The sequence below is a fragment of the Fukomys damarensis genome, unplaced genomic scaffold (genome assembly GCF_012274545.1).
Source record: "Fukomys damarensis isolate Sample0158 unplaced genomic scaffold, DMR_v1.0_HiC HiC_scaffold_24, whole genome shotgun sequence".
Lineage (NCBI taxonomy): Eukaryota > Metazoa > Chordata > Mammalia > Rodentia > Bathyergidae > Fukomys > Fukomys damarensis.
Genome location: NW_022900936.1, coordinates 63,101,633 through 63,121,396, shown reverse-complemented (window position 1 = coordinate 63,121,396; position 19,764 = coordinate 63,101,633). Strand labels below are relative to the sequence as shown.

The 19,764-nt window shown below is 42.5% G+C and overlaps 1 protein-coding gene across 5 annotated transcripts in view; it reads right to left on the bottom strand.

Moving 5' to 3' along the window:
- Window positions 1-277: 277 nt before the first annotated feature.
- Window positions 278-19,764, bottom strand: part of Upk1b (uroplakin 1B) — a 31,518-nt gene continuing 12,031 nt past the window's right edge. For 2 of the 5 annotated variants that reach the window (XM_010630047.3, XM_010630048.3), the window contains exons 2-8: window positions 19,213-19,312; window positions 17,498-17,698; window positions 14,426-14,500; window positions 13,620-13,742; window positions 11,371-11,550; window positions 6,064-6,147; window positions 3,396-4,367 (exon numbers count right to left, since the gene is read on the bottom strand). In XM_010630047.3, the coding sequence (XP_010628349.1) occupies window positions 4,317-4,367; window positions 6,064-6,147; window positions 11,371-11,550; window positions 13,620-13,742; window positions 14,426-14,500; window positions 17,498-17,698; window positions 19,213-19,281 (783 nt within the window). In that variant the 5' untranslated portion in view covers window positions 19,282-19,312 and the 3' untranslated portion in view covers window positions 3,396-4,316. Of the gene's footprint in view, window positions 549-3,395; window positions 4,368-6,063; window positions 6,148-11,370; window positions 11,551-13,619; window positions 13,743-14,425; window positions 14,501-17,497; window positions 17,699-19,212; window positions 19,313-19,764 lie in introns of those variants that run through there. The other 3 variants (XM_010630049.3, XM_010630050.3, XM_010630051.3) reach the window with 2 other exon arrangements.

The following is a 19,764-nucleotide window of genomic DNA, read 5'->3' as shown; positions in this document are numbered from 1 at the left end:
GCTGGCTGGGGGGTGCACGTGGCCACCTGCTTGGCTGTGGAGTTTTGCTTCAAAGGAACTAAGCTCATCCCAGTCCCTGCCTTTTGTACCTTTTTTCATTGTCAATTGCGCAAAGAGGCCAAGCATTTTCCTTGTCTCTGAGATGCTTATGTGCACCATGTTGCTAAGAATTATGTGAGTGCAGACTATTTAGACATCACAAGCACCTAATGCAAAGAGTCTGCTACTTTAAAGTTTTCGTTGCTTTTTTTCTCACTTACGCTAGCATTCATTTTTATAGTGCTTTGTGGCTTGTGACATTTCAGTGCACACTTTATGGACACTGTGGACTCTTCAGATAAGGGGGCAGAGGAGGAAGTGGAGGTGCAGGACAGGTGGGTCATTGCCAGAAATTCCACAACTAGTAAATGGAAGGTCAAGGCCAACTCAGGCCTTCTGACTTCCAGCACGTTATACCATGTGGTCTTCATCTGAGCTGCTCAGACTTTGAGGTGGTTTTCTTGGGTTGATATCGCTGTCTTCTACAGCTTCCAAAGGGCCGCCAGATCCTAAAAAGTATATTCAGATCATCTGGTCTCTTTCTGTTTTTTTTTTCCAGACTGCCTTCCTACTTAATCTGCCTGTAGCCCCCTTACTTTCAACTAAGTCCTAGTTGGATAATTTTCTTGGGAGCCCCAAAGTGCTCTGAGAGTGAACTTGAGGGAAGTGAATGATGTTTTCTGCCACAAACCCTGGTTCCCTGTAAAGAACCATTCATTTACTACACAATGAAACCTATTGATGTCCATGTGTAAATTGTTTTTCACTGATATTTTAAATTGTTGCCACTTTTGTGTGTGTGTGTGTGTGTGTGTGTGTGTGTAGTCATACCTGCTGAAAGGGTCTACTGAGACCGTGTACACAAGGGAGTGGCTCACAGGCTCTATCCCAGAGAGCAGACCTCTATAGATAAATGCTCTATTGTTCTTCTGACAGTTGTTGAGAATTCAAATATCATTCCTTGAGTGTCCACATGGAAGGGGGAGGGAGAATATGAGGAAGGGAGGGAGGGAGAGAGAGAAGAGAATGAGAGGGAGCGCATGAGCATTTTGGAAGAGATGTTGGTGATGGGTAGGGCATAATAATTGAATCCTTGGGCTGGGGATTTAGCTAAGTGGCACCATGCCTGCCTTGCAAGCGCAAGGTCCTGAGTTTGATCCCCAGTACTGGAAAAAAAATTTTGAATCCTTGCTCTGTATAATTTTTTCTGCCTTAAGAATTTCAAATTCTAACTTTCTAATAGCTGTGTGTGCACACATATGTGTGTGTGCTGCAAAGAGAAAACAGATTCAAGTTAACTTCCCAAAGTTGGTAGAAGAGGAGGTGAGGTTTGAAATGGATCTCTCTTAATGTGAATATTGTGCCAACCTCCTCTGATATCACAGTGTAAGGGAAATGGATTTCCCTGTGATGGAAGCTAGGGCAGAATCATATTTTATTGCTAGGATTCTAGAAACTAGAGAACTGGAGATGTATTCATTAAAATGCCTTATCTTGATGACTCCAGTACATTCTCCCATTATCGAATAGGAGTTTCTCTGGAAAGTTATTACTCACAGCTATTGTTGGATGGCCAGTAAATTTGAACCCATATAATTGGTCATTAAGCTTATTACAATAACCTGAAGCAAGATAGCATTAGTTGGTATGTTCTCATGGATTAGGGCCAACAGATTCATGGCTTATCTTCCCATGAGGTATCTTGTAGCTTGTTAGCCATTCTGATCCATACTTTACTTGGTTTACAAATCCTCCCAGTCTTATAAGGGGATAGATTTTTCTAAACGAGGCTCCAAGAAACTAAAGAACTTGTCCAAGTTATGTAGAGCCAGGATCTAAGAAAGTGGGTTCTGCTGTGATTGTCCCACTAAGTTTGTCCCCACCTGTGGTGAAATTTGGACCTTCTGTGAAGGCTCTAGGTCTCTAGATAGGAAGCTAACTGGAGAGGGGGCAGAGAGCAGAGGCCTTCTTTCCTCCTAGTTACCACTTGTAGGAAATTAAGTAATTTGACTTGGGGAACTGCAAACGGGCTGTCTTGCCTCATGGTACCTCTTTCCTACTACTGTGAAAGAAAACCCCACTGAAACTGAGGGAGTGGGGGCTGGTTGTCACTTAATATGAATTAGTTTTCAAAATTAGTTTTCCTTGGCTTTGCTGAGATCCAGTCGCAAGGGGAAGGAAGAGAATGTTGTAAGCAGAGAGCATTTTGGAGAATAAAGCCCTGGGAGAGAAGGAAGCTGTGAGTTTGAGGCAGAATTAGTGAAGCGTGTGAGGACACTGGGAAACCTAGTTAGTGTGGAAGCGAAAGGCACCAGGTGTGTGTGGGAGTGTGAAAGGGAGATAAAAGCTTTAAGTGAGTGAGCTCCTACCCTCTCTGGAAAGACCACAGGAGAGAGCCTTCTTGGCCAAGTGCTGGGGCCATTTACCCTGATATTCCCCAAGGTGCCTTGACCCTAGAGAGACAAGGTAAGGCAAGGGTGGGGTATGCTGCTTTGGCCACCTGTCCTGGGATCAGGGACCATGCTCCTGCCCCAGCTTGGCCACTGTGTGCCTGAGTGGGGCACCCTGCATTCTTCCTCAGCCCTCTTCTCCCCAAGCTCAGCCTCATTTACGGAAACTGCTGGGCCTGGATGCGGGTGCTCTCTGTACCCCAACTGGCTGTCCCCAAGGACCAAGCACATTTTCTTCACTGGGCCAGTGGTATCGGAGAAGTTTGCTTCCAAGAGCAGGAAGAAAAGGATTTTTGTGGGTAAGTGCAGCAGGAGTGAGAAATAAAAGCAAACAGGGTTCCCACCAACCTGCTGGGCAGTGGGGTGAGCCAGCATCCTGCTGAAAACTGCACCTCATGTCTGTAGTTCCTCTCTCATCTACTTCCATTCCCATGAGCTCGTCTTGCCTACTGGAAAACTCATGTTGTTAGACTTATGCAGGACCATTTGTGACACTGGTAAAGATTAAGAGAGTGAACATATTTTAAATCCCTCTTTATTTACAAGAGTAAGCTAGCAAAGGCTGAGTGATAAGAACTTCTTCTGGGACCAAAAATGGAAATATTCCAGAAGAGAAATATTTTGACAGCAAACAAAAATCTCTATGAATCACCCACTCTAAGAGCTGGCCTACACCTTGCTGGTTTGAAAGCTGTTTTGAGTGAAGATAATTCAGGGCAAAGACTGAATAAATATATAACAGGCTTCTTTTGTGTCTCCAAGTACACACACTTTTTTCTATTCTTGGGGTACTGGGGATTGAACCCAGGGCCTTTGCATAAAGCTATATCCCATTCTTTCTTTCTTTTTTTTTTTTTTTGTTTTTGGATACCAGGGATTGAATTTGGAATCTTGGACTTGCAAGGCAGGCGGCAGAACCACTGAGCTAAATCCCCAGCCTCTATTTTTATTTTTATTTTGAGGAAAGTTCTCCTTAAGGTCTAATTTGCAGAGGCTAGATTTAAACTTGTGATCCTTCAGCTTTGGCCTCCCAGAGTACTGAGATTACAGGCATGCACCACTATGCCCGGCTCCACTATGCTCAGCTCCATATACGTTTGAGGTTTTTTTTTGGTACCATGGATTGAACTCGGGTCGTTGCACTTGCGAGGCAGGCAGCAGAACCACTGAGCTAAATCCCTAGCCCTCCATACACTTTTAATTAATGGTGAATTGAGAATATTAGACACAAAGCACTCTGAAAGACGTGAGAGGAAAGTTCAACTACTGTTAAAGATCATAGGTTGCTCTGTAGAATAAAAGGGAGTGAAAGCAGTATCAAGAGAATTGCTAGAGTCTCATAAGTCAGGGGCCATGGAATAAAAGGCTAAAGGTACATTCTGTATTCTTTCCTTCCCTCATCTGGAAAACACTGAGATAAATGGAAGCCTTAGAAGATTAGTGTGTGTGTTTTTTTTAGAAAACTTGAGAAATAAGGGCAGATCTGCTCTTGAAATACATACAGACCTGGCTTACTGTGACAATACAGGTTTCTTTGAATGTCTTTATACCCCATATAAAAAATGAAGAGGGGTGAGAACAGTCACCACTTTCCAGATTTTATCCATCTTGTAATGCACAAAAATGACACAGAATCTTTTACTAGGATGAAAAATAGCATTTCTGAGAAGTGTAAGAGCTAGGAGGCCTAACACAGTTCCATGCCCTCTGCCTCGGTGATACAACAAAGATGTTCACATTACTGCAGGTACAAATTTAGGGGGAGCAAGTTCCAGCACCAAATCCAGAGTCCCCAGAGGAAGGAGGTATAGTGGTCATACTTCATGCTTAATATTCAATTCTGCTCCAGTAGAACATGGTACCCAGGAGAACCCAAAACTAGAATAAAGGGAAAAAACAAAAATAAATTTAAAAAATTCAAGAAACATCTATTAAAAAAAGAGGTTAGGTTCATTCAAGCTTAGGTGACTCTACCTTCTCTAAGAGTAATATTGCCCTAAGCATCACCACACAGTAGATGTGGCATGAGTCCCCTGTTCCAAAGCATCCCTTGAACTCAGTGCCTCTCAGAAGCAGTGTCCTTGTTCCCCACTTTTCAACCCCAGTTCCCATCTCAGACTCCCTGACTTCTGAGGTTGAGCATTTCACTTCTGTGCTAGGCTAAACCCAACTCTTACCATGCACAAGTTCTCTCCTCTTGCCATTAAGTCTCTCTTGCATTCCAGTTTCTAGTAGGCACCATTTTGGGGTAAGAGTTTTTGGCTTTTGGTATCAACCCTCTCCTCCCAGGGGATAGCTGGTCTGGATGCCACAGAATTCACTGTGTCTGACTAAGGTAAGAAGTTGGGATATATGGGCTGAGTTTCACCTACTTGTCACCTATTCCCAGGGACTTAGCTTTCCTGAGTCTCTGTTACTGAATCTGTAAAATAAATACACCACTTTCCTCTACCTCCCTCAGATATAGAGGAGCAAACGAGACAATGAAATAGTAATGCTGGGGCCTAAGGTTTACTAGGGGACCTTATACACATCAGGCACTGTTGCTTCTAAACCCTCTGCAGAAGCCAAGGCACAGAAATTAGGATCTCACCCAAACCACAGAGTAAACAAGAGCTGGGTTCCAACCCAGGCTGTCAGCCTCAGAGTTTACTTCATTAACCGCTGCAGGAAAGCAGCAGGGAACTGGATACACCTAGGACATCTTAAATCCTGCTCCTTGTAAGATGAGAGATTGGCAGCTACCTACGGAGCTACTCGTGTGGGGATTTAATGTTAAAGTAATTTGACATAATATCTTGACCATGAAGGATTCTCAGTACCTTTATTTTCCTTTGCTTCTGTGTTTTGAATTTTAAGAGAGGCTTGTAATATCTAGAATCCATGGAAATATTAAGGGGTATAATCGGTCTGGCACACTGTAGGAAGGTACTCAAAAGTCTTTAAATGTTTTCCTATCATTTCCACTAATATGAATAATAACTTCACAATTATAATCTTGCATTCATCCAGGCATGGTGGCACACACCTGCAGTCCCCAGCACTCGGGAAATTGAGGCAAGAGGATTGCCATGAGTTCAAGGCAAGCCTGGGCTACATAATGAGTTCAAGGCCAGGGCTGAGCAACACAGCTCTGATCTCTTGTTGTATGTGCATCAGGGAAAGGGGAAAACAGAAATGATGAGACTGGAAGAGGCAGTGCTTTGGGAAGAGCTCGGTGGATTTGTGTTAGGCAGGAGCTGTCTAGAGAGGTCTTTGAGATCTAGTGCCATGAATTAATGAGATCTGGAGCATCATGCTAGAATTCATGAAGAAGTCCAGGCAAGAGAAAGAAGTTGTCCAGCTCCCTAGATGTCAGTGGGCTCCAGGCAGCCTGAAGAAAGATCAGGTACTGTATTAATTCCCCAGGGAATTAACTCCCCAGGCTTTAAGAGAACCCACTGTCATTGTTCAGGTGTCAAACAGCATTGAGCTGCAGAATATTGTGTCCAGATCTTCTAGTGTGACTGTGACAACCACCATAGTCTTCAAAACACCCCTTTCAGAAATAAAAGTTGTGCAGGGCAGTACTCACGGTCCAGCAGAGAATGGCAAATCCAAACCAGGCAATGCCCCAAGCGTGGCGGTTCATTGGCCCAGAGATCAGTTCATAGCAGCCCTGCATCACACCCATGACGGCGTAAGAGGAACCAGAAAGAGAGGATGTATGAGATGGGTGGGAAAACAGATTCCTACTCGAGTCAGTAACCTCCAGAGTCCAGCTTCACAACCAGTTTATTTTCATATCCCTGCGGGGAGGCAACTTCTAGGAGTGTTTTACTAAGCGAACATAAATAATACTGTTGAAAATTATCTATATCCCATTTATCGTTGTATTTATCACTCAGTCTCACTAACAAAAGTGTTGATATATTAGCATATTTTCCATATTAAACATGTGGATAATTTGCTCTTAAAAATTCAAATTTTTTCCTTCCCAAAAGGTCTCATTGGTATTGGAGGGCAGGGTTATTTTTTAAATTTGTTTTTAAGAAAAAAACAAAGGTTTTCTATTGCCATTTAAAGATAATTATTAACAAACCCTATATCATGCCCCCTAATTTCTCATTTCACATCATATTTCAACATATCTGTATTGGATTCTAGTGAGAACTTGAAAAGTCAAGGTGTTTATGCACTTGAGTGATTAGGTTTATGCATTCATTCACATATGACATAACCCAGTAGTTATTTGTAGGTGGCGTACTCTGACCTAGTCACTATGCAGTTCTGGAGTTATATGTGTGTAAGGCTAGACCTCCCATGCAAGCAACTGCCAGTAGACCCCTGGAATCCAGGGAATAGAATAGTTAGGAAATGCAATAACCAGGCCTGATTCCATGAACCACGAAATCCAGAGGCAAATGCTCCAGCAAATGTCCTAGGCTGACCATGAAGTTTGAGCTCTACCCAGTGGTTCCTGGTGGTACTTGAGGGTCTGTCCTTTATGACTCTACCCTTGTCCCTTGTTTATCCATGTCCATGTTCTGTCTTTGCTGTTCCTTGATTTGTCCCTATTTACTCTTCCTACACAGACACCCAAATTAAAAAACATCAGGATTATCCTTAACTGTTTATCCCTTATCCAACATCTAATACTTAAGCAAATCCTTGTTGGTCTACTTCTTATCATTCCCAGAACTGCCTTGGCCCACTAGGGCCACACAGTAGAATTACTGTAATAGCGTCCTGGTTTCCCACAAGCCTGAATCCACTCACAAACTCTAAATCCATCCTTGCCTTCTAGCCATCTTCATTCACTCTGGTCTTCTCAGGATGATATCCTCCAATGCTCCTCCAAAGAGTGAAGAATTCCTTCTCTAGGGCCTTTGCACTCACTGCTTCCTTCATTGCGAACTGCCCCTCCCTTGCCCCACCGTTTCCCAGTGTCTCGCTTCCTCACTCAATTCAGAACTTTGGGACCATCATCTCAATGAAGCCTTTGCTAACAACTGTGGAGACAATCCTTTTTCCTTTCATAATATGTGTACTTTACCCTGTTTTATTTATGCTCATGGCATTCATTGCTACCTGGAATTGCTATGTAATTCTTTGTAGCACATTTATTATCTGTCTCCCATATAGCAAATTCCATTAGGGCAGAGATTTCATGTTTTCACTGTTGAATCTACAGAACCTAAAGTAATAGTCTGGCACAAGTAAATACCTAATGAATATTTACAGAATGAATGGAATGTGATATTAGGCAATGATTACAACAGAATCATCTGTAACACACTTGATGGTTCACAAACCATTTCTATTCTCCTGAAAATTCTGAGAAATGATCATTCATTTAAATATATATGTATACACTCACTTAAGCCTGATGCCAAGTACTAGGCTGGACGTTTAGCTGTGACAAGACAGAAGTGGGTCTTTCACAGTTAAACGGAGCTCACATACAAATGGAGCTCACAGACAAAAGCCCGTTTTTCGTTCCTTCTTATTAGTGAATTTTCATGAAACTAATCATTTTAGTGGTGCTTTACTTTCTTAGGTCCATTATAATATTCTTGAGGTATAGTGATCATAATATGCACACAGAATTTCTGAGGTAAATGGACCATGATATTATATATATTATATATTAATAGATCATATTAGATATCATATCACATATATATATGTATATGTTCTGCTAAGTAAAATTCTGGCTGATTCCTACATTACCACACTTATGATGATTTTGCTCATTTTGTTAGTGTTCATGGCTATAGCAGCACACTGTACATTGTAGATCTTAAAAAGCTGTACTATGGATGTAATAGAGCCACTCATATCTTCATTCATCCACCTACCAAATATTTATCGCATGCTTGCTTTGTGCCAGGCATTATGCTAGTACTAAAGGCACAGAACTGAATATGCACAGTCCTTAAGGAGACTCAGAAAAAATAACTTGCAAGCCAAGATGGTGCAGCATGGTGAATATGAGAGCAGTTGCATAGCAGGAGTTGATGTGGCATAGTTTGTGGAAAAGGATCGCTGGGCAGAATTAGCTGCACCTGTAAATCAGAAGTGGGGGAACTGGGCTAAGGAGAATCAGAAAGTCACGAGGCTGTGACGGGGTGAAGAATGAGCGGCGGTGAGGACAGGGATCACAGGGAGTCGGGGACAGAGGCAGAGATTCTGGAGCTCAGGACACTGGTGATGGAGTGGGGCTGAGTCCCAGTGTTTTGTGGGTGTAGCATAGCTGGCTGGTGGTGCTGGTGGAGATGATGAAGACAGAGGAGGCCAAAGAGCTGGCAGGGAAGGCGTTCAAAGGGCTGGCAAAGTCAGCGTGGAGGTCCTGTGGCAGTGAGAGGAGAGAGGGTTTATCCTTCGCATTTCATCTCTTTACACTTGAGAAAAGTTAGCAGTTTTAGGTTTTTTTTCCCCCTCATAACTAAAATGTTACACGTGCTAGGAAAAACAGTGTTTTGTGAAATGTACTGCCTGAAGGCAGGTGCCATTTTGTCTTTCTTTTTATCTGAGTATGTGTTTGCACTGCACAATGTTTACATTGCTGTGTGGAGTTGGTACGTGTACATAACACATCTTAACTCCTTTTTCAACCCTGTTGCGTCCTTTCCCTCTCTCCCCACTTCATCTCTGGATCCCCTTCCTATTTGAGAAAGATCTATCTCCCTACCTCCTGTTTCTTTTATTTTGTTCTTTATTTATGTTTTGGGTTTCTCATGCAAGAGAAACTGTGGGGTATTTAAACTTGAGTGTCGGATCCATTTCACTTAACATTACGGTTTCATGGTGTTCCCATTGTCCTACAAATGACTCATATTTATCCTTCTTTCTGTCAGAGTAGTACTCCATTGGTGTAAATGCCACACTCTCTTTATCCATTCATCTGTTTTTTTTTTTGGTACCGGGGATTGAACTCAGGTCCTTGCGCTTGCAAGGCAGGACACCGAACCGCTGAGCTAAATCCCGGGCCCTTCCATTCATCTGTTGATGGACACGTAGGCTACCTTTTGTCTCTTTCAAAGAGGTGATACAGTTTGTACACAAACCCAGCCCAGCAAGACTCCTTTGCACGCCCCAGTTCTGAGGTTGAAATACTGAGAGCATTTTGTCAGTCACAGGAGTGACAGTTATAGTTCATACTGAGATTATAAGCAAAGACTTTATTTTATAGCAGTTTGAACGAAACTGATTAAAACAATACCAGGGTGTGTTGTTGTGAAGCTAAATGAGAGTTGCTTCTCATTTCGCCTTTCTGGGTTCTCCTTTCTGCGTTACCATATGCATCTTAGCCCAGGACCTTGTCAGGCAAAGCAAGGTGGTTTGCAGAGCCGGGCAGTGCAGTGCGGCACCTGGCACTGCAGCACTACACGTAGTCTGCGTTATTCACTCCAGTTAATCAGTGTGTGTGGTGGGGGCACAGAGCAGCGCATGCTCACAGAGCTCACTCTCCAGGCCAGGCCAGGTGTTTCAGTGTGCAGTGTCAGCAGAAGATGACGGCTGGGGTGTGGGAGCTCTTGCCCAGGACTCTGGGGACTCTTACGAAGTCCTTATTGTCTTGGAGTCTGCTTTGGAGCCAGACTGCTTGGGTTTAAATCCTGACTACAATTTACCAGTTATGTGACCTTGGACAAGGTATATTGATCACCACCTCTCAGCTCAGTTCCTCATCTGTCAAACCCGGCTCACACAGGCAACTACTTTTGAGTGCGAAAGGCGTCAGCATATGTGTGGCCCTTGGGACGGTGTCCGGCATTGAGTAAGAACTTAAATTATTTCACAGTGATTGTCACGTTCTTTTCATCAGCCTGGAAACACTTGCTCAAAGTCTATCTGTATGTAAACCATCTTTTAATAATAATTATTTGTTCATATATTTGTTCACTGCCTTGTTTCATTTTTTTTTTGTCCTTGTGTTTTTTCCTCATTGAGTTTATCAGTACATTTTAAGGATACAGTACAGTTACATTCACCATTGGGATCTTGTACCTTTACATGACAGGTCTTGGTTCTCATTTTTTCCCCATTTCCCTGCCCTCCCTTCACCCCTTCCTCCCTCCCTATTTACAAAAACTTTATTCCCATTTTTACATTTTCTCATGCGTTTTTCTTTTCCCTTATTTCCTTTCCCCTACACTTCCCACTTTCCCTACACCTTTAGCCCTTTTCTTCCTATTTCAAATTATCTTTGTTTTTAAGGGATTATTTTATTTGTATTAGTATGGATTTGTGACATGTAATAATTACATTCATCTTGGGGACCTGGTATTTGTATGTGCTGTACCTTAATCAGTTTTACTGCCCCTCCCTTCCCTGTCCTTCTGTCTCCCCTCAGTCCCAGATCCCCATAGGCTTTTACACACTTTACAGACCACCTTTGACCCACATCCAACTGAATATTTTATCAGGACTGTCCTGTATCACCACTGAATAAGAAATGTTAATATACAATTACTACCTTTACCCTAAGTGATTGCCATAGTTTGCAAAGATTTAAAAAATAGGTAAATAAAAGAATGTAAAATACAATGTAAGTATGATATAAATAATATAAAATAATAATATAAAATAAATGTAAAATATGTAGAATAAATATTCCTTGGAATGCCAATTCTAGCTATTCTACAAAGTATCTTAATTTAAACAGAGTTGGACTTTGCTATATTATGTTCTGTTAATTTTATGAAAATATAAATTTGCCCACAGCAGCTGGAGGTTAACATTCACAGTTTAGTAACAGAGAAGAAAAGAATTAGCACCAGATTTAGAAAAAAAGATGCAGAACACCCTCCTGAAAGCTTATTACTTACAGTTGACTGTTATTTTCCACCTAAAGTGTGGAAGAACCCTCTGGCAGGGCTTAGGAGCAGAGGGGCCTCACCTGATCGTAGTAATAACCAGGCACTCCTAGCTTGCAAGCCTCCAGGTTTAGTGGCTCTTTAAGATTGTTCATAACACAGCACTGCCGAGGCCAGGGATAGTCTGCATCATTGTTCTCCGTCCGGAAGGCGGATGTGTATTTCTGCCAGTCAGATGGACCATTTACACCACAGCAGTGGTCCTGTCAGTGAACATGAGATATAAAATTCTCCTTCATGGTTCTTTCTGGAGCCATCAGTGTAGAAACTCAGATTTTATAAAGAAAGATTTGGAAAGTGCACCATGTCTGATGTTTACTAAAAAAGTTCCCCAAACTAGAGCTGAAGATATTGATAACTTACATTTTAGAGTTTGCAAGAATTTTTTTAATTCGTTGCTTTATTAGCCATTAATGAATTCTGTAGCTTTGGACAGGTTACATAAGTTCTCTAAACCTCATTTTCCTTAACTGTAAAGTGTCGTAAATATAGTTCCTACCTCACAGAGTTTTTGTGATGATCAAGTGAAATAATATGCTTTATGGGTTGGGCACTACATTAGTCAGCTTTCCCATCACTGGAATAAAATCTGGACACTACAACTTAAAGGAGAAGAGGTTTATTTTGGCTCACGTCTTCAGAGGATCCAGTCCATGGGTGGTTGCCTCCAAGGGGGAAGGGCATGGCAAAGGAGAGCTGCACATCCCATGACAGCCAGGAAGTAGAGAGAGGAAGAGGACAGGGGCTGGGATAAGAGCACCCCTGAGGTGCCACAGTGACCTCCTCCAACAGCACTTTCAGATATGAATTCATCAATGAGGATGGCACCCCCATATTGTCTTGCAAAAGCCCCACCTCTGAACCTGAACATGTGACTTGGGGGGGCACATTTAAGATTTAAACTAGAACAGATACAATGCCTGGTTCATAGTAAAACCTTGATAAATGTTAATTATTATTACTACTAGTGGTTTTTTTATTTGTTTTTTTGTTTTGCAGTACTGAGAATTGAACACACCCTTTTTTATTTTGAGACGTGTTCTTGCTAAGTCACTAAGTTACCCAGGCTAGGCTCAAACTTGCCACCTACCTTTCAGCCTTCCAGAGTTCTGGGGTTACAGGCTTGCCTCACCATACCCAGTTTAATACTAATAATCTTGATACAATAACATGAGAGAGTTATACTTGCTATAATATTGCACATGAGCAAATTTAAAAGCAGAGCAAACATTTTAGTGGTGACAAAATTATGAGGATTTCTTGTTTTAATTTTCTATATTTTAAACATTTTCCTAGAGTAATTGTGTGTTGTTTTTATAGAGTGAGAATACAAACTGGAAAAAATGTAAAAACCTAGTGGCACTTAACTGAGCCTATACAGTTGTCACATAACCAAGATCCTTACGCGCTGGGTAGAACCAAAGACAGAAGAGAAAACAACTCATTCTTATCACAAATTCTGCTCCAATGTTTCAAAGGAAGAAGTTAAAACTACAGGTATCTCTCAACTTTTAAATGAATATATCCAAGAAAACTTAATGATAAAAAACATCTTTAAATGATGCCCATTTTGCCATTGGATTGTAAGAAACATCTAATTAGGAGAATCCCTCCCTCCCTCCCTTTATACCCATAGGGCCACATGGGTGAATGTTCAGGAAGACTTAGCTGTCTGATAACATTTGAGGTAAACTTGGGTATATGGCATAATTGCCTCTTAGAAAAAGTTGGGTGAGTAAATCAAGTCACATCCTCTGGGCCTTAGCAGAACGAGCTCAGAAGAGATGTGAAGAGACCCCCAAAAGTTAGGTCAGGCAGTAGTTGCTATTGCTATTTGAGCTCACTGTAGGGGTAGAGAAATCTTTATTCATTTAATATAAGTAATGTTTGAGAGGTATGTTTAATCTAAATTTCTTTTTTTTTTTTTTTTGGTACCATGGATCGAACTCGGGTCCTTGCGCTTGCAGGGCAGGAGTGGAACCACTGAGCTAAATCTCTGGTCCTAATCTAAATTTCTTGACCATGCCATTATTGCTATACTGATAAGCCAATCAATGTTATTGCTTGAAATAAGATAAAGATTTAAGGGTTCCACTGATTCATGTCTGTAACATCTGCCAGTACCCCTCAGTAGATAAGAGGTATAGAAGATCTTACCTATAGCAGATCTTTGAAGGAAATCCCCTTGGAGGCATTGGCTTCCCTCTCAGCCCTCCTCTCCCATTTCCAATTTCATTGCGACATAGTCTCTCCCAAGGACCACAGGCCTTACCTGCAGCATGAGCCTGTCCCAGGTTTTGGTGACGCCATTGTTTTTCCATTTATCATCATTGGTTGGAGGGCTATTATTTTGGTACCTCACCAGCATCTGCTTCAGGAAGAGGTTGGGTGTGAACTACAAGGGGGAGAGGTGACATAGGAGGGAGAGTTAGCACATTAACACCCAGAAAGAAAAAATATTTTTTTCTTGTTGTTAAGGACACTAACATTCTCTTAAAACAAAATTATACTCAGAGGCGCCAACTACCACTTGCCCAAGGCTGCTTTTCAGGTTGGCCAAATTCCCCATGTTGGGAAGCAGCCCCAATCTTCAAAGAAGACACTTCAAGGTGAAAGTATTGTGGGGTGGTGTAGGCTAGGGCACTGATGGTGAACATTTTAGAGCTTTCAGCGTTACAAATGCTGAACTGACAGTGAATCTTGGATGAGGTAAAATATGGACCATCCAGCTGGAAGGCCAGTAGCCATGTAGAATGTCAATGAGAATCAGGGTCACCAGTGTGGTCCTGGAATCAGGCTGTTTGTGTTGAGACTTCTCGCTCCTTCAGTTGCCAGCTGTGAATCTTTGGGAAGGTTACTTTAAATTTCTCTTTCTAATTTCTTCATTTATAAAATGGCAAGTGATACTGCCTACCTCTCAAGCTTAAGAGTATTAAATAGGATTATATGTATTATTAATGTGCGTATTAGCATGCGTGGCACATAGTAAGGGCTCAGTACACATCAGCTATTATATTATTGTGATAATGGTGATTCCTGTCATCATTTTTGCTGTGTGTGTTGTGGGACCATACTCACAAAGTCTCGTTGTGTTGCTGCTGTGATACAAGAGGCCACTTCGAAGCTATATACTATAAACATCAGAATGAAATACTGGGAAAGAAACAAATGAGAAAAAAGTATTACATTTACCCCCAAAGAAAGATCTCCCCAAATAATTGCTATGAGTTTTTTCAGCACATTTATCTAAAGGTAACCATCTAGCCATTCATATAATTACTCTGCAAACTATCTCAGATCAGCTGTTTGGAATGCAGGCTTGGTGTGAGGCAGCTTAATTCTCTGCCTTTCTTCAGAGGACAAATGGCCACTGAACACACAGCTCTCTCATCTGGTATCCTGAATTTCTATTTTAACTGTGAAAACAGACACACGAGAATGGACCAGTGAGTGTGTGTGTGTGTGTGTGTGTGTGTGTGTGTGTGTATGCCTGCCTGCCTGTGCCTGCACATGTGTGAGAATCTCAGTGCATCATTCAAGATGTAGAGCCTTGTAAATCCCCTCTAGTTGAGAGACATTTTCCTTATGATTTGCTGAGTATTTAGGATCACAGAAGTCAGAGAAAGGTGAAGCAGAGCCTGTTTAACACCCGGTATCCCTCACTCAGTCTCATCAGAGAGGAAGAGCCTGCAGCCTTGGGCATGCAGTGACTCACTGGCATCCTTCTCTTACAGCCTCTCTAGTGACATGGGCTCAGGGGGTGAGAGGGACCCATGCAGGGGTGGTATAGATGCATGCCTCTGCACCACGTGTGCCCTTGTTTCCAGCTGGAAAATACGTGAACAGCAGACGGCCTATGAATCTGGGTGGGAACTGTTGGCAAGAACTCTCTCTGCCTCCCTCAGCTTTGTGCATGTGCTACTGGTGCTCATATTATGGACAGCTAAGTTAGGTAGAAATATCGTAGCCCATTAGAGAGGCCTGGGCCCTTGACAGAGTCAGCACAAAAGATGAAAACACATTGCAACCATGGCCAGAGATGCATCTGTTGGAGACCAGGCCTCAAGATAAAGATGAAATGACCAGGCCTGCCTACTTCCCCAAAGGACAAGGTAAGCAGTAATACCTGGCCCAGTGGAGTCTGGATAGACATCAGGCACCTCAGTGGGTGACCAAGACCTCTGGACCCATCATTCCTGGGAAACGTCTTTATTCTTTCCATGCACACTTGTTGCATGACTTGTTGCCCCACCAGATTCCTATTACCTAAGCAACTATACTTGTAACCTTTTTGGTTGATCATAGCTTTAACCCATGTTGTACTCACATGGTTTTTGCTCCATAAAACTTCCCCTGAAAAGTGGGGTCCTCGGCTACCCTTTTGGGACCCCCTCCTACCTCTCAGCTATCCACTCAGTAAACTTTTCCTACTTTTAACCTCCACTGTTCTTAGAATTCACTCTTTGATTTTAGAGAACACAAACTCTGAGTATTAGACCTCTAACAGGATGGGAGTTATAATATTTCCTTTATATCATATTTGGAGGTCCTGATATCATTTCCTCTATACTCATGTCCTTCTTGGGAAGGGGCACTGTGGTCAGAATCAGTGAGGGTGAACACGAGACACTGTCCTCCCTCTTTGGGCATGGGAAGCTCTCTGACAAGACCCGCTTCTGCCCTCCCTACCTGTCCAGAACAAAATTCTAGCTGTAGGTTCAGGAGACCTTTGGAGACCTGTAACATTTTCCTCTACATTAGCTTCCCCCTTGTTCTTGCCAAGAGCTTTGCTGGCTTCTGTTACAGAGCCTCAGAACCATTAGTGGTGCTCTGGAAGCCAGTGAGGCACAGTATTTCTCCTTCAGCTGCCAGGAGATGCCACTGCTCCTTCTCATCCCCTGTCCAGCTCAGTTCTCCAGGCTGTGTCAGGTACACATGAGGTTGGCCGCAAAGCATTGCTGGGATGCAAGGAAGGCTGTCTGTAAGGACATCTGCCTCTCATCTCTCTGTTTCCCCACCCTCTGAAAGTGGGTACATTTGCCCTAGAACTAATTCACATAAGGAAACAGACAACACAAATGTTCTGCATTTCCTGGGTTCAAAGACAATGGTTAGATCAAAGAAAAAGTAAACCAGCAAGCCCTTTAAGTTGCTGGACTTGTTCTGCAAAAGTGGTTCTCAGGTCCTGCACATTTAGGTAGGGGAGTCATTTCAGGGGTAGAGGTGTGTGTGTGTGTGTGTGTGTGTGTGTGTGTGTGTGTGTGTGTCCCATCACAATATGAGAGATGCTGCTTTGGGGGACAGGGCATGAAATAGAGGACTAGGACCAATATAAAGGTTCCTCAGCACTGTTTGCTGCCATGTGTAAAAGCAGAGCCTGCTGTGGCTGATTGTGGTGTGGGGCCGGAGTGAGGCATTGGTGGTATCAAGCTTCCTCGGGGTTCCTGGAAAGCACCATGAATAACAAGTGCAAGTGGAGGCCATTGTACAAAGCCTCTGCCTCAAGCTCAGACATCTCCCAAAGGGCTCATGCTTTCTTGAAAAGTCCCTGTCTACTTTGTATTTTATATCCTAACATATAAATGTCTGTTGAATATTAAAACGATACTTTCCTTTTTCGGGGACAGGGTTTTACCACGTGTTTCAGACTGGCCTGAACTCACTGTGTAGCCCAAGGTGGTTTAGAATTTGTGGAAATCTTCCTCCTGCTTTAACAACTTCCGGAGTGCTAGGACAGGTGTGCACCACTCTTCCTAACTAAATATCTTAAACTACTTATCAGCGAGGAAAAAAAATCCAATAAACAAGTTCTCCCTAGGTCTTTTCTTCGGTCCGTGTAATTGCTGGTCATATTTGGGCACATGCAGACACCAGCAGGAGAAGCACAGATCTGGAAAATTCTCAGCAGTGTCACCTGCTTTCCCTTGAGCTTCACTGTGTGAGAATCTTCTGGCCTTGCAATGGTGAAGGACATCCCTGCCCCCATGTGACGATTTATCTTACTGCAGCAAGTCTCCTCCCTTCTCCCTTCTGAATCTGGATCTCTTTGCTCCCATCTGCCTCCCCAAAGCCTAAAGCAGTGTGCTCAGTAAGGAGGAAGTAACACAATCAAAACTGGTTCAGGGAAGAAACAGAGTTTTAAAGCCTTACCGCTAGGAGAAGTTTCCTGCTGGACTTCAGGATCCCTGCAATGGCTAGGACAGATAGGCAGAAGAGGCAGATGCCCACAAACATGCCGATCCAGGCGGCTCCATAGATGTCATCATTGTCGGTGGCTTCAAGCAGGGGATAGAGACTATGTTGGTCGGAGACAAAGAAGATGCACTCTGCTGTCAGGGCAATGCCGCACATCTGGGAGTAAGTCAAGAGCAGGCCGTGTCAGGCTGGTGGCCAGGAACATGGCATTGGGAAAGGAGATGGTGATAGGTAGATGGGAGAGACAGTCTCCTTCCCCTGCACAGGCTTCCTGCACCCGAAAAGCTCCTCATTCCCAGGAAATCAGCTATTTTTATCCTGTAACCTTCTTCCACATACCTTCTTCTTTGGAGACCCTCTATGTGTCTCTCTGTGTTGCTATGTGGGAAAAGACCTAGGCAATCTCAGACCATCCATAAATCTGGGCGGTTTTCTCATGTGAGGCTCTCTCCCCCTGCCAACCCTACACCTACTGTCTTTTATCCCCTTTCCTGGATTATAACATTTGAAGTAGTTCTGGTCATAGCAATCAGTGAAAGCTGAAAGATTGGTAGCGATTACCTCAATGTCCATGAGTGAAAAATCTTGGTCCTGAAAGAGGATAACTTTTCCAGAGCCACCAGACAGAGCTGGGGCAAAGGCCAGCTGTCTTTGTTCTCAAATAAGAGCTTTGTCCTCATTCCCATACTGACTACAGCCTGGCTCCAAGCTACTCTCACACCCTCACACTGGTCTCTTCACTATGAGAATCTCCTCTTATTCCTTCATCTCTCTTTTAAACGTTTTCCACTTTCTTTTACCTGATCCTTTATCCTTGTCCCTCTACACTCCCATGTTAGCTCTACAAAAAAGAAAAGAAGTAGGGTTGGGGATTTAATTCAGTGGTGCCGGTGCAAGGTCCCAAGTTCAACCTCTGGTTCAGCAATCATTTTGTGTTACAGTATGATTTTTCTCGGTTATTTTTGTCTCACAGTTATTTATATTTAAATCATACTTCAATAGTTTAGGTCAATGTCACCTAAAAATATTTTAGGTGAGGTTTTGCTAGACTGCCCGGCCTCCTTTCTAGAGTACCTAAAGTTATACCTATTTTGCTACAATTGATTCTACTCTCTCTTAAATACACTTAGTACAACTCTATAAACAAGGAAAAGAACCAAGAAATATATGCATGGAATGAACCATTTTTTGCACTCTGTAGTGTTCTTTCAAATTCATAGATGGTAAATAATAAATCTGAAAATGATAACAATAACAAAAAAGAAGATACAGACATCTGCCTCATTGACCTTCGTGACAGAGCCCTCAAATCAAACTAAAGTGAAATCAGAAAGAAGAGTGAAAGTGTGTGTGTGGGGAAAAGGGGGACAGGTATGTTTGGACACTTACCATGGTGGACCTGAATCCTTTTAGATTCTTATATTTTAAAGTTGGAAGGAAAATGTCTAATTTTGTCAACCATGGTCTTCTGACATATTACATAATTATATATGGTTATTTATGTAGTCAAATCCTGGTGAGCATATTACTACCACATCTCTTAAAGTGAAGAAAATGCACAGGGAATTAGTAGTTGTATTGTACCTTTCCTTTAAACCCTCACTTTTGATTAATCCAAAATCATGCTAACCGGAAGAGCAGAACTTTCTGAAAAAATTTTTGCTACTTACACCAACAATCACATGTCCAAAAATCAGCAGGCCTTGAAAGCAACGAACAGTGGAATCATCTTTGGCCATCTTCAGGATTTTCCGCAGGCTGAAGACACAGCTGAGAAGATTACACTTTAATAGGAACTGCTGAAAGATACTGCTATAATTTCTCTAATACGACTAAATCATGCCCTCGTATATTTCCTTTTTGTGTCCCAAAGCACCCAAATTAAGGTCATGACCTTTTAGTAGTGGAGGAAAGAAATTTGATGATTGAGCTTAGCAATCACCATCTTTATAAAGAAGAAAAACAAAATGAAGCCTTTCTTTAAGGAACGGTACACATAGAATGCACACATCTGTGGTGTGAACTGAGGCCCTGCAAAGGTCAACAAGGACAAAGAATAGAGCTGGGGTGCCCGTTGGTGGACACAGCTGCTACTCACAAAAGCCCCAGATTTAGGCCCTGGCCAGTGCAAACCAAAACCTAGAGGCTAAGCTTACAGAGTTAGTGATTGGTTGCCACAAACTGTAGGCTTTGGTTAAAAACCATTATTTTCTGATTTTTAA